Source organism: Bubalus bubalis, chromosome 14, assembly GCF_019923935.1.
Source record: "Bubalus bubalis isolate 160015118507 breed Murrah chromosome 14, NDDB_SH_1, whole genome shotgun sequence".
NCBI lineage: Eukaryota > Metazoa > Chordata > Mammalia > Artiodactyla > Bovidae > Bubalus > Bubalus bubalis.
The window spans coordinates 50,827,384-50,841,879 of NC_059170.1; the positions used below are offsets into that span (position 1 = coordinate 50,827,384).

The window sequence follows — 14,496 nt, forward strand, 5'->3', positions numbered from 1 at the left end:
TCTTTTTAGTAATTTGCCCATTTAAGTTATTTATATAGTTTATTGGAGAAGGAAATGGCAACCCACTCCAGTATTCTAAAATTCCATAGACAAGAGGAACCTGGCAGGCTGCAGTCCATGGGGCCACAAAGAGTCAGACACAACTGAGCAATTAAACAGCAACAGTACAGTTCATAGTATTCCTTTATAATCAATTTTACTTCTTTAAGACCAGGAGCAGTGTCCCCCTTTAATTACCGATTTTAGTATTTTGAATCTTCTTTCTTGGTCCGTCTAGCTAAAGTTTTGTCAATATTGTTGATGTTTTTCAAAGAGCCAACTTTCAGTTTTGTTGAATCTCTCATTTTTCTTTTCTCTGTTACATTAATTTCCACTCTAATTTTTATTGTTTTCTTTTTTTTTTTCTGCTTTGTTTTTGCTTTGCTCATCTTTTTTCAGTGTCTTAAGAATGGAAGGACTGAGTTGTTGGTTTGAGATTTTTTAATGTAGGTATTTATAGTTATAATTGTCCCTCTGAACATTGTTTCACCACTTCCTGTAAGATTTAGTATGTTGTGTTTTCATTCACATCAGAGCATTTTATGATCTATACCTGTCATTTCTTTGACCTATGGTTATTTAGGAGCATGTTTTAAAATTTTCACGTCCTTGAAATTTCCTAAATTTCATTCTATTAATAATTTTATTTTCATTTCGTTTCAGTGGGAGAACAAATATTGTATGAGTTTAACCTTTGTTAAATTTGTTGAGCTTTGTAGTATGGCCTTGCCTATGGTTTGTCCTAGAAAATGATCCCTGTGCACTGGAGATGAGTATGTATTCTACTGTTACATAGAGTTTTCTGTGGGAAAACCTTTCTGGTAGGTCTAGTTGGTCTATAATGTTGAAAGTGTTCTCTTTCCTTTTTGGTCTGTGCTTCTTTGGTCTTTTCATTAGTAGTGGTTCTGTTTTTAATTTTTTTTGAGGAACCTTTATACTGTTTCCCATCATGGTTGCATGAGTTTACATTCCTACCAACAGTGTAGGAGGGTTCCCTTTTCTCCACATCCTTGCCAACATTTGTTATTTGTTGTCTTTTTAACTATAGCCATTCTTCCCTGTGGCTCAGTAGTAAAGAATCCACCTGCAATACTGGAGACTTAAGTTCAGTCCCTGGGTTGGGAGGATCCCCTGGAGAAAGGAATGGCAACTCACTCCAATATTCTTGCCTGGAGAATCCCATGGACAGAGGAGTGTGGTGGGCTACAGTCTATGGGGTTGCAAAGAGTTGGACATGACTGAAGCAGCTGAACATACATGCATTCTGATAGATGTGAGGTGGTATCTCATTGTAGTTTTTATTTGTGTTTGCCTGATGATTTGTGATGTTGAACATCTCTTCATGTGTCTGTTGGCTATCTGTTTGTCGTTGGAAAAATGCCTGTTCAGGTTCTCTGCTCATTTAAAAGAAAAAGACTTATTTATTTATTTTTGCCCACACTGGGTCTTCATTACTGCATGCAGGCTTTTTCAGTTGGGGTGAATGGGGGCTACTCTTAGTTGTGGTATGCAGGCTTCTCATTGTGGTGGCTTCTCTTGTTGTAGAGCACAGAGTCTAGGGTTTGTGGGCTTCAGTAGTTGTGGCTCATGGGCTCTAGAGTACTGGCTCGTGGTTGTGGTGCACGGGCTTAGCTGCTCTGCAGCATGTGGGATCGTCCTGGATCAGGGTTCAAATCTGTGTCCCCTGCATTGGCAGGTGGGTTCTTAACCATCAGATCACCAGGGAAGTCCTCTGCTCAATTTTTTAATTGAGTAGCTTTTGGTTTTTTGATACTGAGTTTTATGAGTTCATTGTGTACTTTGGATTTTAACCTTTATGAGACAGCTCGTTTACTCCAATGAAGGTGTCTTTTCATTTTGTTGGTAGTTTTTTCTGTGCCAGTAGCTTTTAGGTTTGATTAGGTCCCATTGGTTTACTTTTGCTTTTGTTTTCCTTGGCTGAGGTGAAACAAAATTGCTAAGATTTCTATAAGAGTATACTACCTATGTTCTCTAAGAGGAGTTTTGTGGTTTCTGATCATACATTTAGGACTTTTATCCACTTTGAGTTTTTAAAAAAAATATACAGCATGAGAAAATGTTCTAACTTCATTCTTTTGCATGTTGTTGTCCAGTTTTCCCAAAGTCATTTATTGAAAACTTTCTTTTACTTCCTCTGTATATTTTAGCCTTCTTTGCCATAGGTTCATTGACTGTAAGTGCACGGGTTTATTTCTGGATTCTCCACAAAGTTTAGGGGAGAGGCTCCCTGGAGCCAGGATTCAAAACGCCAAGGAAAAGGGTGTTACCTAGTTGCTACTCAGGATTCAGAGCAGGTGATCTCAGGTAGCTGGAACTTGCCGCTTGAGGTAGGGGGCTCTATCCGCTTTGTGATACTTCAGGGAAAAAGCTGGAAACTAGCTGCTGAGGCAAAGGGCTGTGCCTGGGGTTGTTTAGACAGAAACAACAAGCCTTCGGGAAGGATCGTCTCCTGTCCTCCACCCCTCTTATTGTCCATCCTCTATCCACCTTCATTGCTTCTCTGCCTCCTGTTGGTGAATCTTGAAATCAGCAGGCAAAGAAGTATCGTAGTTCAGAGTTCCCACCTCAGCATCACACAGCAGAGTAGAAATGGGTTAACTTGGAGGTCAGGAAAATAGAGCTTAATTACGAGCATATTTGGAGCAGAACTTGAAATAGGTTCTAATATCTGTACAAATTTAGCATATGATAAAATTAGCATTTCAAACCCAGAGGGAAGAGTAAATTTGTCAATAAATAGTTCTGAGATGATTTTTTTTTGCACAGCGTGGGGAAAGGATTATACACAAAAGTAACTTCAACATGGATTAAAGCTTACTGTCAGGAATTAAGCTGGGATGGTAACAAGAAGCACATATAGATGAACATTTATTTGATTTCATAAGGGGGAAGATTTTGAAGCATGAAAGCAAACATAGAACTCAGCAAAGAAAAAGAGAAATTTAATGCCTAATATTTATGTATGTTTAAAAACCTATGGCAGATGGCAGATTGTGGGGAATATTTGTAAAATATTTGAGAAAGGTGAGATTAATATCCTTGATGTGCAAAAAGCTCTTTTAAACAAATCAGTGAGAAAAAGGTAACTTCCAGTAGAAAGGCAACAAAGACAGTGTGACCATATAATGGGGGGATTATAAAAGGTCTATAACATAATTACACTCATGCTATTGGTAGTATAAATTGGCATATCTTTCAAGAGGATTTTATCAGTGTGTATTAACACATTATTGACCAGGGAATTTTTGTAGAAACTAATGCCTGTGGCCAGCAATTTGTTAAGTTTCTGGTCAATCACATTCAGGTAACAAAAGATGTATTAATAAGTCTTTGGTCAATAAGTTGTTAAAAATTTTAAAAATAAAATTTTAAAATAAATTTTAAAAATGCTTACCTTGATAAGATATTTCTTTGGAGGCAATTGATAAGAAAGCAAGGATGGTTGTAGATAGAGAAAAGTTAAATTGATAAGAGCTTGTGTCTAATAGCTTTGCAGTCAGAGAAAAGCAGAAGGTTCTCTTGAGATGTGACTTGAAACATTGCAGTGGGTGCTGTAGGAAATCAGCTAACTTAGTGTAAAATCAGTTAGCAATAATATCTTACAGTTAGGTAGCATAAGCAGACCCATTTGGTTTCATGACTTTCTCCAGTAACACTAAACAGATGAGAAGTTGGAGTGGAGAAAGTTATGTAAGTGAATGCAAAGGGAAACCCGTGGGAGATCGGATTTGGGGATGTGTAGACTTGTTCTAGAGCACAGCCTTGTTCATGGCTACAGTAGTGAGGAGACCGAGGAATTGTAGAACTGGTATGTTTGGCTAGAACCTGAAAGGTACCCTCTCTTTCTGGGGCTGTCTGGAGTAAGATTTCTTAAGAAAATATCAGCCCTTAGAATGACTAGAATTAATTTCAGGTCCTAGCTCTGATGAAGTGTGGCTTCTGACATTGAGGATGCTAAGTCTCGCTTGATTAAACCTTGGCTTGTGCTATATCAGTTTATTCAATAATAATGACGTCTTTAACCTTTTTTTACATGTAAATCAATCAGCTTAACCAGCTACTTGGTTGAATGGAGAAATTGTTTCTCATTACTTTCTATTCTAGATTATGATATTAAATTCCTGATGATTGCATCTGCCTCAGGAGTTTTCTGTGTTAATAGGGCAGAGAGCAAATGAGTTTTAAAAAAAAAAAAAAAAAACTTTTACGGGAGGACTTCCATGGTAGCTCAGCTGGTAAAGAATCTGCCTGCAATTCAGGAGATCCCGATTTGATTCCTGGATCAGAAAGATCCCCTGGAGAAGGGATAGGCACCCACTCTAGTATTCTTGGGCTTCTCTGTTGGCTTAGATGGTAAAAAATCTGCCTGCAGTGTGGGAGACCTGGGTTTGACTCCTGGGTCAGGAAGACCCATGCCTGGAGGAGGGCATAGCAACCCACTCCAGTATTTTTGCCTAGAGAGTCCCCATGAACAGAGGAGCCTGGAGGGCTACAGTCCATGGGGTTGCATAGAGTCGGATACCACTGAGCGACTAGGCATAGCACACACATAGTTCCTTTCCAAGGTTGCATTAGTTTTAGGTGTACAGCAGAGTGATTCAGTTATGCAAATACATATAACCAACCTTTTTAAAGATTTTTTTTCCCATATAGGGCATTACAGAGTACTGAGTTCCCTGTGCTGCACAGTAGCACCTTGTTAGTTAGCAATATAAATAGTAGTATGTATATGTCAATACCACTCTCCCAATTTATCCCTCCTACCTTATTCCCTAGTAACTTTGAGTTTGTTTTCTTTCACTTCTGTAACACTACTTGTGTTTTGTAACTAAGTTCATTAGTACTCTTTTTTTTTTTTTTAGATCCCATGTATAAGCAATATCATATTTGTCTTTCTGGGTCTAACTTATTACTTCACTCAGTATGACAATCTCTAGGCCCATTCATGTAAATGGCATAATTTTGTTCTTTTTTATGGCTGAGTAATATTCCATTGCATATAGGTACCACATCTTTATCCATTCCTCTGTTGATGAACATTTAGGTTGCTTCCATGTCTTGGCTTTTGTAAAGAGTGCTGTGATGACATTGAGGTGGTGCCTGTACCTTTTGGATTATGGTTTTCTGTGGATATATGCAGATGAGTGGGATTGCTGGGTCATATGGTGCTTCTATTTTTAGTCTTTTAAGGAACCTCCATACTGTTCTCAGTATTGGCTGTACCAATTTACATTCCCACCAACAGGGAAGAGGGTGTCCCTTTTTTCCATGCCTTCTGCAGCATTTATTGTTTGTAGATTTTTTTTTATGATGGGCATTCAGACTGGTTTGAAGTGACACCTCACTGCAGTTTTGATTTGTGTTTCTCTAATAATGAGTGAGCCATGTTGACCATCTTTTTGGCCATTGTATGTCTTCTTTGGAGAAATGTCTTTTTAGGTCTTCTGCTCATATTTTAATTGGGTTGTTTGTTTTTTTAATATTGAGCTACATGAGCTGTTTGTATAGTTTGGCAATTAATCCTTTGTCAGTTGCTTCGTTTGCAAATATTGTCTCCCATTATAAGGGCTGTGTTTTGTTTATGGTTTCCTTTGGTATGCAAAAGCTTTTAAGTTTATTTAGGTCCCACTTGTTTATTTTTGTTTTTATTTTCATTACTCTAGGAGGTGGATTGAAAAAGATATTGCTGCAATTTATGTCAAAGAGTGTTCTGCCTATGTTTTCCTCTACAAGTTTTATAGTGCCTGGCCTTACATTAAGGTCTTGAATCCATTTTGAGTTTATTTTTGTGTCTGATATTAGGGAAGTGTTCTAACTTCGTTCTTTTACATGTAAGTGGCTAGTTTTCCCAGCACCACTAATTGAAGGGGCTGTCTTTTCTTCATTGTATACTCTTGCCTCTTTTGTTACAGATTAGGTGACCATAGGTGTGTGGGTTTAGCACCAGACTTTCTGTCTTTTTCCATTGATTTGTATTTCAGGTTTTTGTTCCAGTATCATACTGTTTTGATGACTACAGCTTTGTAGTATAGTCTGAAGCCAGGGCCTTCCTGCTGTTTTTCTTTCTGAAGATTGCTTTGGCTATTCAGGGTCTTTTTTGTTTTTATACAGATTGTAAAATTTTTTGTTCTAGTTCTGTGAAAAATGTCATTGGTAATTTGATAGGAATTGCATTAAGTCTGGGGGTTGCTTTGGGTAATATAGTCATTTTCACAGTATTGATTCTTCCAATCCAAGAACATGGTATATGTTTTCATTTGTTTGTGTCATCTCTGATTTTGTTTATCAGTATCTTATAGTTTCTGAGTACTGGTCTTCTGCTTCGTTAGGTAGAAGTATTCCTAGGTATTTTATTCTTTTTGATGTGCTGGTAAGTGGGATTGTGTCCTTAATGTCTATTTCTGATCTTTCATTGTTAGTGTATAAGAATGCAAGAGATTTCTTTTGTGTGTGTGTGAGACGTACACGCTGCTGTATTTATTCGTTTTGGCTGCACTGGGTCTTCATGGCTGCACGTGGGCTCTGTGTAATCGCCGAGAGCAGGGGCTGCTCTCTGTTGCAGCGCGCAGGCGACTCTTGTGGCGGCTTCCCTTGTGGAGCATGGGCGCTAGGCGTGTGGGCGTCAGTAGTTGCGGTGTGCAGACTAGTTGCAGCTTGCTGGCCCGAGAGCATGGGTCTTCACTAGTTGTGGTGGACGGGCATAGCTGTTCTGTAGCGTGTGGAGTCTTCCCAGACCAGGGATCAAACCCGTGTCCCCTGCATTGGCAGGCGGCTTCTTATCCTCTGTGCCACAGAGGAAGTCCAAGAATGCAAGACATTTCTGTGTATTACTTTGGTATCCTGCAGCTTTACTGAATTCATTGATGAGCTCTGGTAGCTTTCTGGTGGGACCTTTAGGATTTTTTACATATAGTATCATGTCATCTGCAGTGTCAGTCATACTTCTTTTCCAATTTGGATTCTTTATATTTCTTTTTCCTCTCTGCTTGCAATGGCTAGGACTTCCAAAACTATGTTGAATAATAGTGGCGAGGGTGGACATCTTTGTTTTGTTCCTGATCTTAGTGGAAATGCTTTCAGGTTTTTACCATTGAGTATGATGTTTGTTGTGGGTTTGTCATATATGACTGTTCTCATGTTGAGATATGTTCCCTCTGTGCCCACCTTCTGGAGAGTTTTTCTCATAAATGAGTGTTGAATTTTGTTGAAAGCTTTTTCTGTATCTATAGAGATGATCATATGGTTTTATTCTTTAATTTTTTAATGTTATATATCACACTGACTGATCTGTGGATATTGACAAGTCCTTATTTCCCTGGGATAAATCCCACTTGATCATGGTGTATGGTCTTTTTACTGTGTTGCTGGATTTGATTTGCTAATATTTTGTTGAGGATTTTTGCGTCAGTATTCATCAGTGATACTGGCCTGTACTTGTCTCTTTTCATGGTATCTTTGTCTGAAGGGGAGAAGGAAATGGCAACCCACTCCAGTGTTCTTGCCTGGAAAATCCCATGGACAGAGAAGCCTAACCAGCTACAGTCCATGGGGTTGCAATGAGTCAGACACAACTGAGCGACTTTTACACATTCTGCTTTCAGGTGGCTCAGATGATAAAGAATCCACCTGCCAATGCAGGAGACCCAGGTTCCATCCCTGGATCAAGAAGGTCCTCTGGAGAAGGAAATGGCTGCCCACTCCAGTATTCTTGCCTGGAAAACCCCACGGGCAGTGGAGCCTGGTGGACTACAGTCCATGAGGTCGCAAAGAGTTGGACACAACTAAGTGACTAACACTTGTCTAATGGTGGCCTCACAGACTGAGCCTAGAAAGTGTTCCTTCCTCTGCAGTTTTTTGGAAGATTTTCAGAAGGATCGATGTCAGCTCTTCTCTAAATATTCAATAGAATTCACCTATGAAGCCATCTGGTTCTGGACTTTTTTGTTTGTTGGAAGATTTCTAATTATACTTTCAATTTCATTACTTGCGATTGGTCTGTTCTTATTTTCTGCCTCTTCCTGGTTCAGTCTTGGACCCATGGCTGCTACAGCCAGACCCGTCCCAGCTGCAGGAGCAGTTTTGGATGTTTTGTAGGTGCTGAGTTTAGGAAGCTGTCCACAGAGATGTGACTTGGCAGTTTGAGCAGCTGTGAGGAGGGATTTCAGCTATTCTTCTTACTCACACAGCCCCTGAGGTTCAGCTGTGGTTTCAGCCCGTCTTCTGGGGAAATGTCTTAGGGGAGCTATTCGTGCCCTCCTGGGATGCCGTGGGCAGGTCCTAGCACTGATAGGTTTCCCAGTATGTATGTGGGGGGGAGTGGTATTTGCATCCTTATAGAACAGCAGGGTGGGTTCTGGCACCCACTGATGGGTTTCCTAGTTGCAGAAGCTTTCTGTGCCACCCCCACCCCCCTGGACAGCGTAGAAAGATCCTGGAGCCCTCTGGTGGAATTCCTAGCATGCTGGCGCTGTCTGTGCCCTTCCACAAATATGTTTATAATTTTCTTTACAGGAGAACCTCCATTCTTACCAGAATCGTTTGACCGAATTCTTCTCGATGCTCCCTGCAGTGGAATGGGACAGAGGCCAAACATGGCATGTACTTGGACTTTGAAAGAAGTGATGTCCTACCAACCATTACAGCGAAAACTCTTCACTGTGGTATGTGATGCTACTTTGTTGTGGAAGAAAGGTGACCTAGTTTGATATTTTAAAGACTGAGAGCAGTTTTCATAGCAGCATTATTCACAGTAAATAAAATGTGGGAAAAACCCATATGTCCATCAGTAGATGAATGGATAAGTAAAATGTGGTTTGTACAAACAATGACATTTTAGCCAGCCTTGGAAAGGAATGAAATTCTGATGCATGCTACAACATGGATGAATTTTGAACATATTATGCTGAATTATATAAGCCAGACACAAAAGGACCAAATGGTGTGTGTGATTCATTTATATAGTGTCTAGAAAAGGCAAATTCATAGAGACAGAAAGTAGAATATAGGTTGCCGGAGGCTGAAGGAGCAGGAGGACGAATCGGGAGTTAATGTTTCATGGTTCAGAGTTTCAGTTTGGAAGAGTTCAGGCGATGGATAACGGTGATGGTTGTACAACAGTGTGAATATATTAATACTTAATGCCATTGAATTTTACACTTTAAAATGGCTAAAGTGGTAAGTTTTATACATACCACACACAGAGAGCACCAGAGACCTAGTCTTCCTTTACATCGACTCATTCTCTCATCGCAGGCAGTAGTAGAATGTCTTCTCTGAGACATTGAATGAATTTGAAACATTCTGCTTTACCTTAAAAGTAGAGGGTTGTTAACATCGGGTTACTAACTGATGTAAAACATTTGGATATAAAGTAAAGTACTCCTGAGTCTTCCCTGGTAGTCCAGTGGTTAAGACTGTGTTTGCACTGCGGGGCGGCACGGGTTCGATCTCTGAATGGGGAATTACGATTCCTTATGTCGTGTGGGCATGGCAAAATAATTAGATAAATAGGTAAATAGCTTTTAATAGACTTCCTAATCATCTTAGTGAATTAAAGGTGGGAAGTCCAACAGAGGTGAACTCATTCATGAAACTGGGACGTGACAGCATCCAGTGTAGGATGTAGAAGGACCAGGCCAACTCAGCAAGTCAGACTGGTCTCCAGGGTGTTTCACAGGAGGCCCTGATAAAACACGTGAGAATTTCTCTCAGCCTTGCAAACATGATTTCATGGATTTCCCAGGATGCAGACAGCATTGGATCGAAGACAGTCCCGCCATTTCCTCTCAGCTCTCTAATTATAAACATACAAGCTATAGCAACAGCGGATGTGCTCCGACGAGTCCCTCTCTGGAGTTGTCTTTGAGTGCCTTTCTCTTCAGCACTCTTGGTGTCTCCTTTCCTACCCAAAAGTGGCACTGGGAGTGAATTGTTTCAGCTTTTTCTTCTATACGGTCTTGAGAGAACGCATCCTGGAAGTTGAAACAGCAAGCAGAGAAAAAGAAGCTTTGCTTATAGCTACAACCCACTTTGACATTTGGGTAAAATTTTGTTGCTCCTGTTGTTTAGTCGCTAAGTCATGTATGACTCTTTGCGACCCCATGGACTATAGGCTGCCAGACTCCTCTGTCCATGGGATTTCCCAGGCAGGAACACTGGAGTGAGTAGCCGTTTCCTTCCCCAGGGGATCTTCTTGACCCAGGGATCAGACCCGTGTCTCTTGCATTGGCAAGCAGATTCTTGACTGCTGAGGCACCAGGGAAGGCCAAGGATAAAAAATTAGGACCCTGCTTTAAGAGACTTGGCTTTTTGTTTGTTTCAGCTCATTTAGGGATTTTAAGAGGCCATTGGGAGGAGTGTGTTGGTCTTAGTGACAAGGAGCCCCTGACCATGTGCAAGAGAGAGTAAAATCCAGCACATGAGCCTCTGGGTGAGGGTGGGAGTTGAGACTGTGGATACAGTGCCTCTGCATCAGTTACTCTGGATACCTGGGTTTCATGACTGAGAAATGGGGAGGATGCCTCCACCTGATGGGGTTGCCTCACTGGAGACCGTAACCATTCCTCTGGCAGTGATAAGATTTGTTGAGAAAAGCCATGTAATATGCTCAAATAGCAGCTGGCAAAGTTTAAATTTTGATCAGTCTACTATGGTTAAGAGATATTAGTATATGCTTTATTTTTTTAAGATTTTCATTAACATTTTTAAAAATTTTCATTAACATTTTTTAAAAATTTAGGGATTTGAAAAAAGCTTTCATTATTTGGGGCAGGCTCATTTTCATATTACACTTGATTTCGTGAACAAATACTTACTGGGCAGCTCCTGTGTGCTAGTTCTAGGTGCTGATGATGTGATAGTTAACCCTTGCCCTTTTACATGAGGTTTCTTTTCTTGTTTTCCAACTAAAGTAATTTATTTGTTTTGGTACATAGAAGACATAATTAAAGAAAACCCATCTGTCCACCTCTGTTTGCTAAATGAATCATCACAGTAATTTTTACAATTTTTAACACAATACAGTTTCCTTGGACTGAAGCAATCGCAAGAACACATTGGTACTGGTCTGTTAGAGCTTACATGGGGTTTCTATTCTAACTGGTACTGTGCTTTGCAAGTCACTTCAGTTGTGTCCGACTCTTTGCAACACCATGGAGTAGAGCCTGCCAGGCTTCTCTGTCCATGGGATTCTCCAGGCAAGAATACTGGAGTGGGTTGCCGTGCCCTCCTCCAGGGGATCTTCCTGACCCAAGGATCGAATCTGCATCTCTTACATCTCCTGCATTGGCAGGCAGGTTCTTGACCAATAGTGCTACCTGCATTTCTAACTGGGGAGGAATATAAACAGAGAGATGAGTAAGTGATTTTGTGTATCCAAGGTGTGACCCTGTGGAGCAAACTGAAGAGAGGAGCTGGTGGGGGGGCACCCAAAGTGGAAGCAGAGAGACATGGATGATGCGCAGGGAGCAAGCCCTGCAGGGAAGGAACAGGCTCTCTGGGCTGCTGCAGAGGTCCTGAGTCAGGGGTGCCGCACCAGCCAGAACTGCAGAGGCTGGTGGGGCTCAGGCAGGACAAGCCAGGCACACAGAGGGGAAGGCTGCAAGGGGCTGCTGTACATACGTCGGGAGGGCCACTCTGAGGCCGTGAGCTTTGACTCCAAGTGATGACAAGGAATACTGGAAGGGTTTTTTGTTCTGTTGGCCGTCCCTTGAGGCATGCATGGTTTCAGTTCCTGACCAGGGATTGAACCCGGGCCCCAGCTGTGAAAGTGCAGAGTCCTAGGCCACCAGGGAACAACCCAGGGAAGGGTTTTGAACTGAGAAGAGGCAGTTTTAAAAGCACCACTTGGGTTGCTGTGTTGAGAATAGATGGGAGGAGGGCAGGGAACAAAGCAGGTGGGAAACAGTTGGAATAATCCAGGTAAAAAAAAATCATGAAACTAGGAGCAGAATGGCAGCAGTGGGAGTCGTGAGACTCTTGGGTCTGTTCTGAAGCTAGAGGCAAGAGGATTTACTGGACGGACAGGAACGTGAGGGAAAGAGGCGTAAAAGATGATCCAGGGTTGGGGCCTGTACCCCAGGAAGGATGGGGGGATCCTTCTCCGGGAGGCTTCAGAGGAAGGTAGGTGTTCAGTGTGGGATGGGAAAAATATTGAGAAAGCAGTTGAATATATGGGAACAGAAATCAAAAAGGAGTCTCACCTAAAAATGGTGAATTTTCAGCATAAAAATGGTATCTAAACCCATGAACGGAGAAGGCAGTGGCACCCCACTCCAGTACTCTTGCCTGGAAAATCCCATGGACGGAGGAGCCTGGAAGGCTGCAGTCCAAGGGGTCGCTGAGGGTCGGACACAACTGAGCGACTTCACTTTCACTTTTCACTTTCATGCATCGGAGAAGGAAATGGCAACCCACTCCAGTGTTCTTGCCTGGAGAATCCCAGGGACGGGGGAGCCTGGTGGGCTGCCGTCTCTGGGGTCGCACAGAGTTGGACACGACTGAAGTGACTTAGCGGTAGCAGCAAACCTATGAAACTGAATGATCATATTTGGGAAAAGTCTTGGTCCAGATGGGCTGAAACAGCTCTGAACTAATGAAATGCATCTGGTCTGGAACATTTTTTTTTTTCAATAATCGTATTTTTCTTTGGATACTTTTTATTTTGCCTTGTGGTATAGCCAGTTAACAATGTTGTGATGGTTTCAGGTGCACAGCAAAGGGACTCAGCCATCCATACAGATGTATCCATTCTTTCCTAGACTCCCCTCCCATCCTGGCTGCCATATAACATTGAGCAGAGTTCCCTGTGCTGTACAGTAGGTCCTTGTTGATTATTTACATATATAGTTGTTTAGTTGCTCAGTCATGTCCAACTCTTTACCGACCCCACGGACTGTATCCTGCCAGGCTCCTCTGTCCATGGGATTTCTCAAGTGAGAATACTGGGGCCGGTTGCCATTTCCTTCTCCAGGGGATCTTCCTGACCCAGGGATCTAATCCGTGCCTTCTGCCTTGGCAGGTGGATTCTTTACCACTGTGCTACCTGGGAAACCCATCTTATGTATAGTTGTGTGTGTATATTAATCCTGGTCATTCAGTCAGTTCAGTCGCTCAGTTGTGTCTTATGCTTTACGACCCCATGGACTGCAGCACGCCAGGCTTCCTTGTCCTTCACAAACTCCCAGAGCTCGCTCAAACTCATGTCCATGGAGTCGGTGATGCCATCCAACCGTCTTATCCTCTGTCATCCTTTTCTCCTCCTACCTTTAATCTTTCCCAGCATCAGGGTCTTTTCCAAGGTGTTAATCCAAACTCCTAATTTATCCCTCCCTTCCACCTTTCCCTGGTGGTTCAGAGGTTAAAGTGTCTGCCTGCAATGCAGGAGACCTAAGTTTGATCCCTGGGTTGGGAAGGTCTCCTGGAGAAGGAAATGGCAACCCACTCCAGTATTCTTGCCTGGAGAATCCCATGGACGGAGGAGCCTGATGGGCTACAGTCCACGGGGTCACAAAGAGTTGGACATGACTGAGCGACTTCACTTCACTTCACTTTCCACCTTTCCCCTTTGTAACTGTGTTTGTTTGTGAAATCTGACTTGTGTATATGTGCCACACCTTCTTTATCCATTGCTCTGCTGATGTTGCCTCTGTGCCTTGGCTATTGTAAATAGCGCTGCTATGAACATGGGAGTGCATGTGTCCTTTTTCATTTTGTGTTGGAGTACAGTTGATTTACAATGTTGTGCTTCAGGTGTACAGAAAAGTGAATCAGTTATACATGTATCTACTATTTTCCATATTCTTTCCCCATGTAAGTTATTGCAGAATATTGATAGGGTTCCTGTGCTATATGGTAGTCCCTGGCTGATTATGTATTATATATAGTAATATGTATATGTTAATTCCGCCTCCTAGTATATTCCTCCCTGCTGCCTTTCCCCTTTGGTAATCGGAGATTTGCTTTTGAAGTCTGTGAGTCTGTTTCTGTTTTTACGTAAATTCCTTTGTATCATTTTTTTGGATTCCACACATAACTGATGTCATACGACATTTGCCTTTCTCTGTCGGGCTTATTTCATTTAGTATTGTGGGTGAGCTCAGTATAGCTTCAGGCGTCCTGTCTGCTGATGGGTGGTGAGTCTGTGTGATCCTGTCTTGCTGGTGGTTTGGTTGGAGATGTTCCAACACTCTAGGCTGTTGGGCAGGGCCAGGTCTTGGTGCTAAAAGACCTCCTGGAGAGCTTACGCCAATCGGTATTCCCTGGGGTCTCTGCCCCCAGTGACTCTGCTCCCACAGGGAGCCACAGCAACCCCCGCCTCCCCAGGAGACCCTCCACAACCCACAGGTGGGTCCGGCCGAGGCTCCTGTGGAGGCACTGCTTTGCGCTGGGTCCCAGTGCACCTGAAATCTGCGTGTGCCCTCCCGGACTGAAGTCTCT

At 42.2% G+C, this 14,496-nt stretch overlaps 1 protein-coding gene across 5 annotated transcripts in view; it reads left to right on the forward strand.

Annotated features, from left to right (window-relative positions):
• NSUN6 (NOP2/Sun RNA methyltransferase 6) overlaps positions 1-14,496 on the forward strand; it is an 82,181-nt gene that overhangs the window by 63,291 nt on the left and 4,394 nt on the right. For all 5 annotated transcript variants that reach the window (XM_025264325.3, XM_025264328.3, XM_025264324.3 and 2 more), the window contains one exon: positions 8,572-8,720. In XM_025264325.3, coding sequence (XP_025120110.3) covers positions 8,572-8,720 — 149 coding nt within the window. The remainder of the gene's footprint in view (positions 1-8,571; positions 8,721-14,496) is intronic.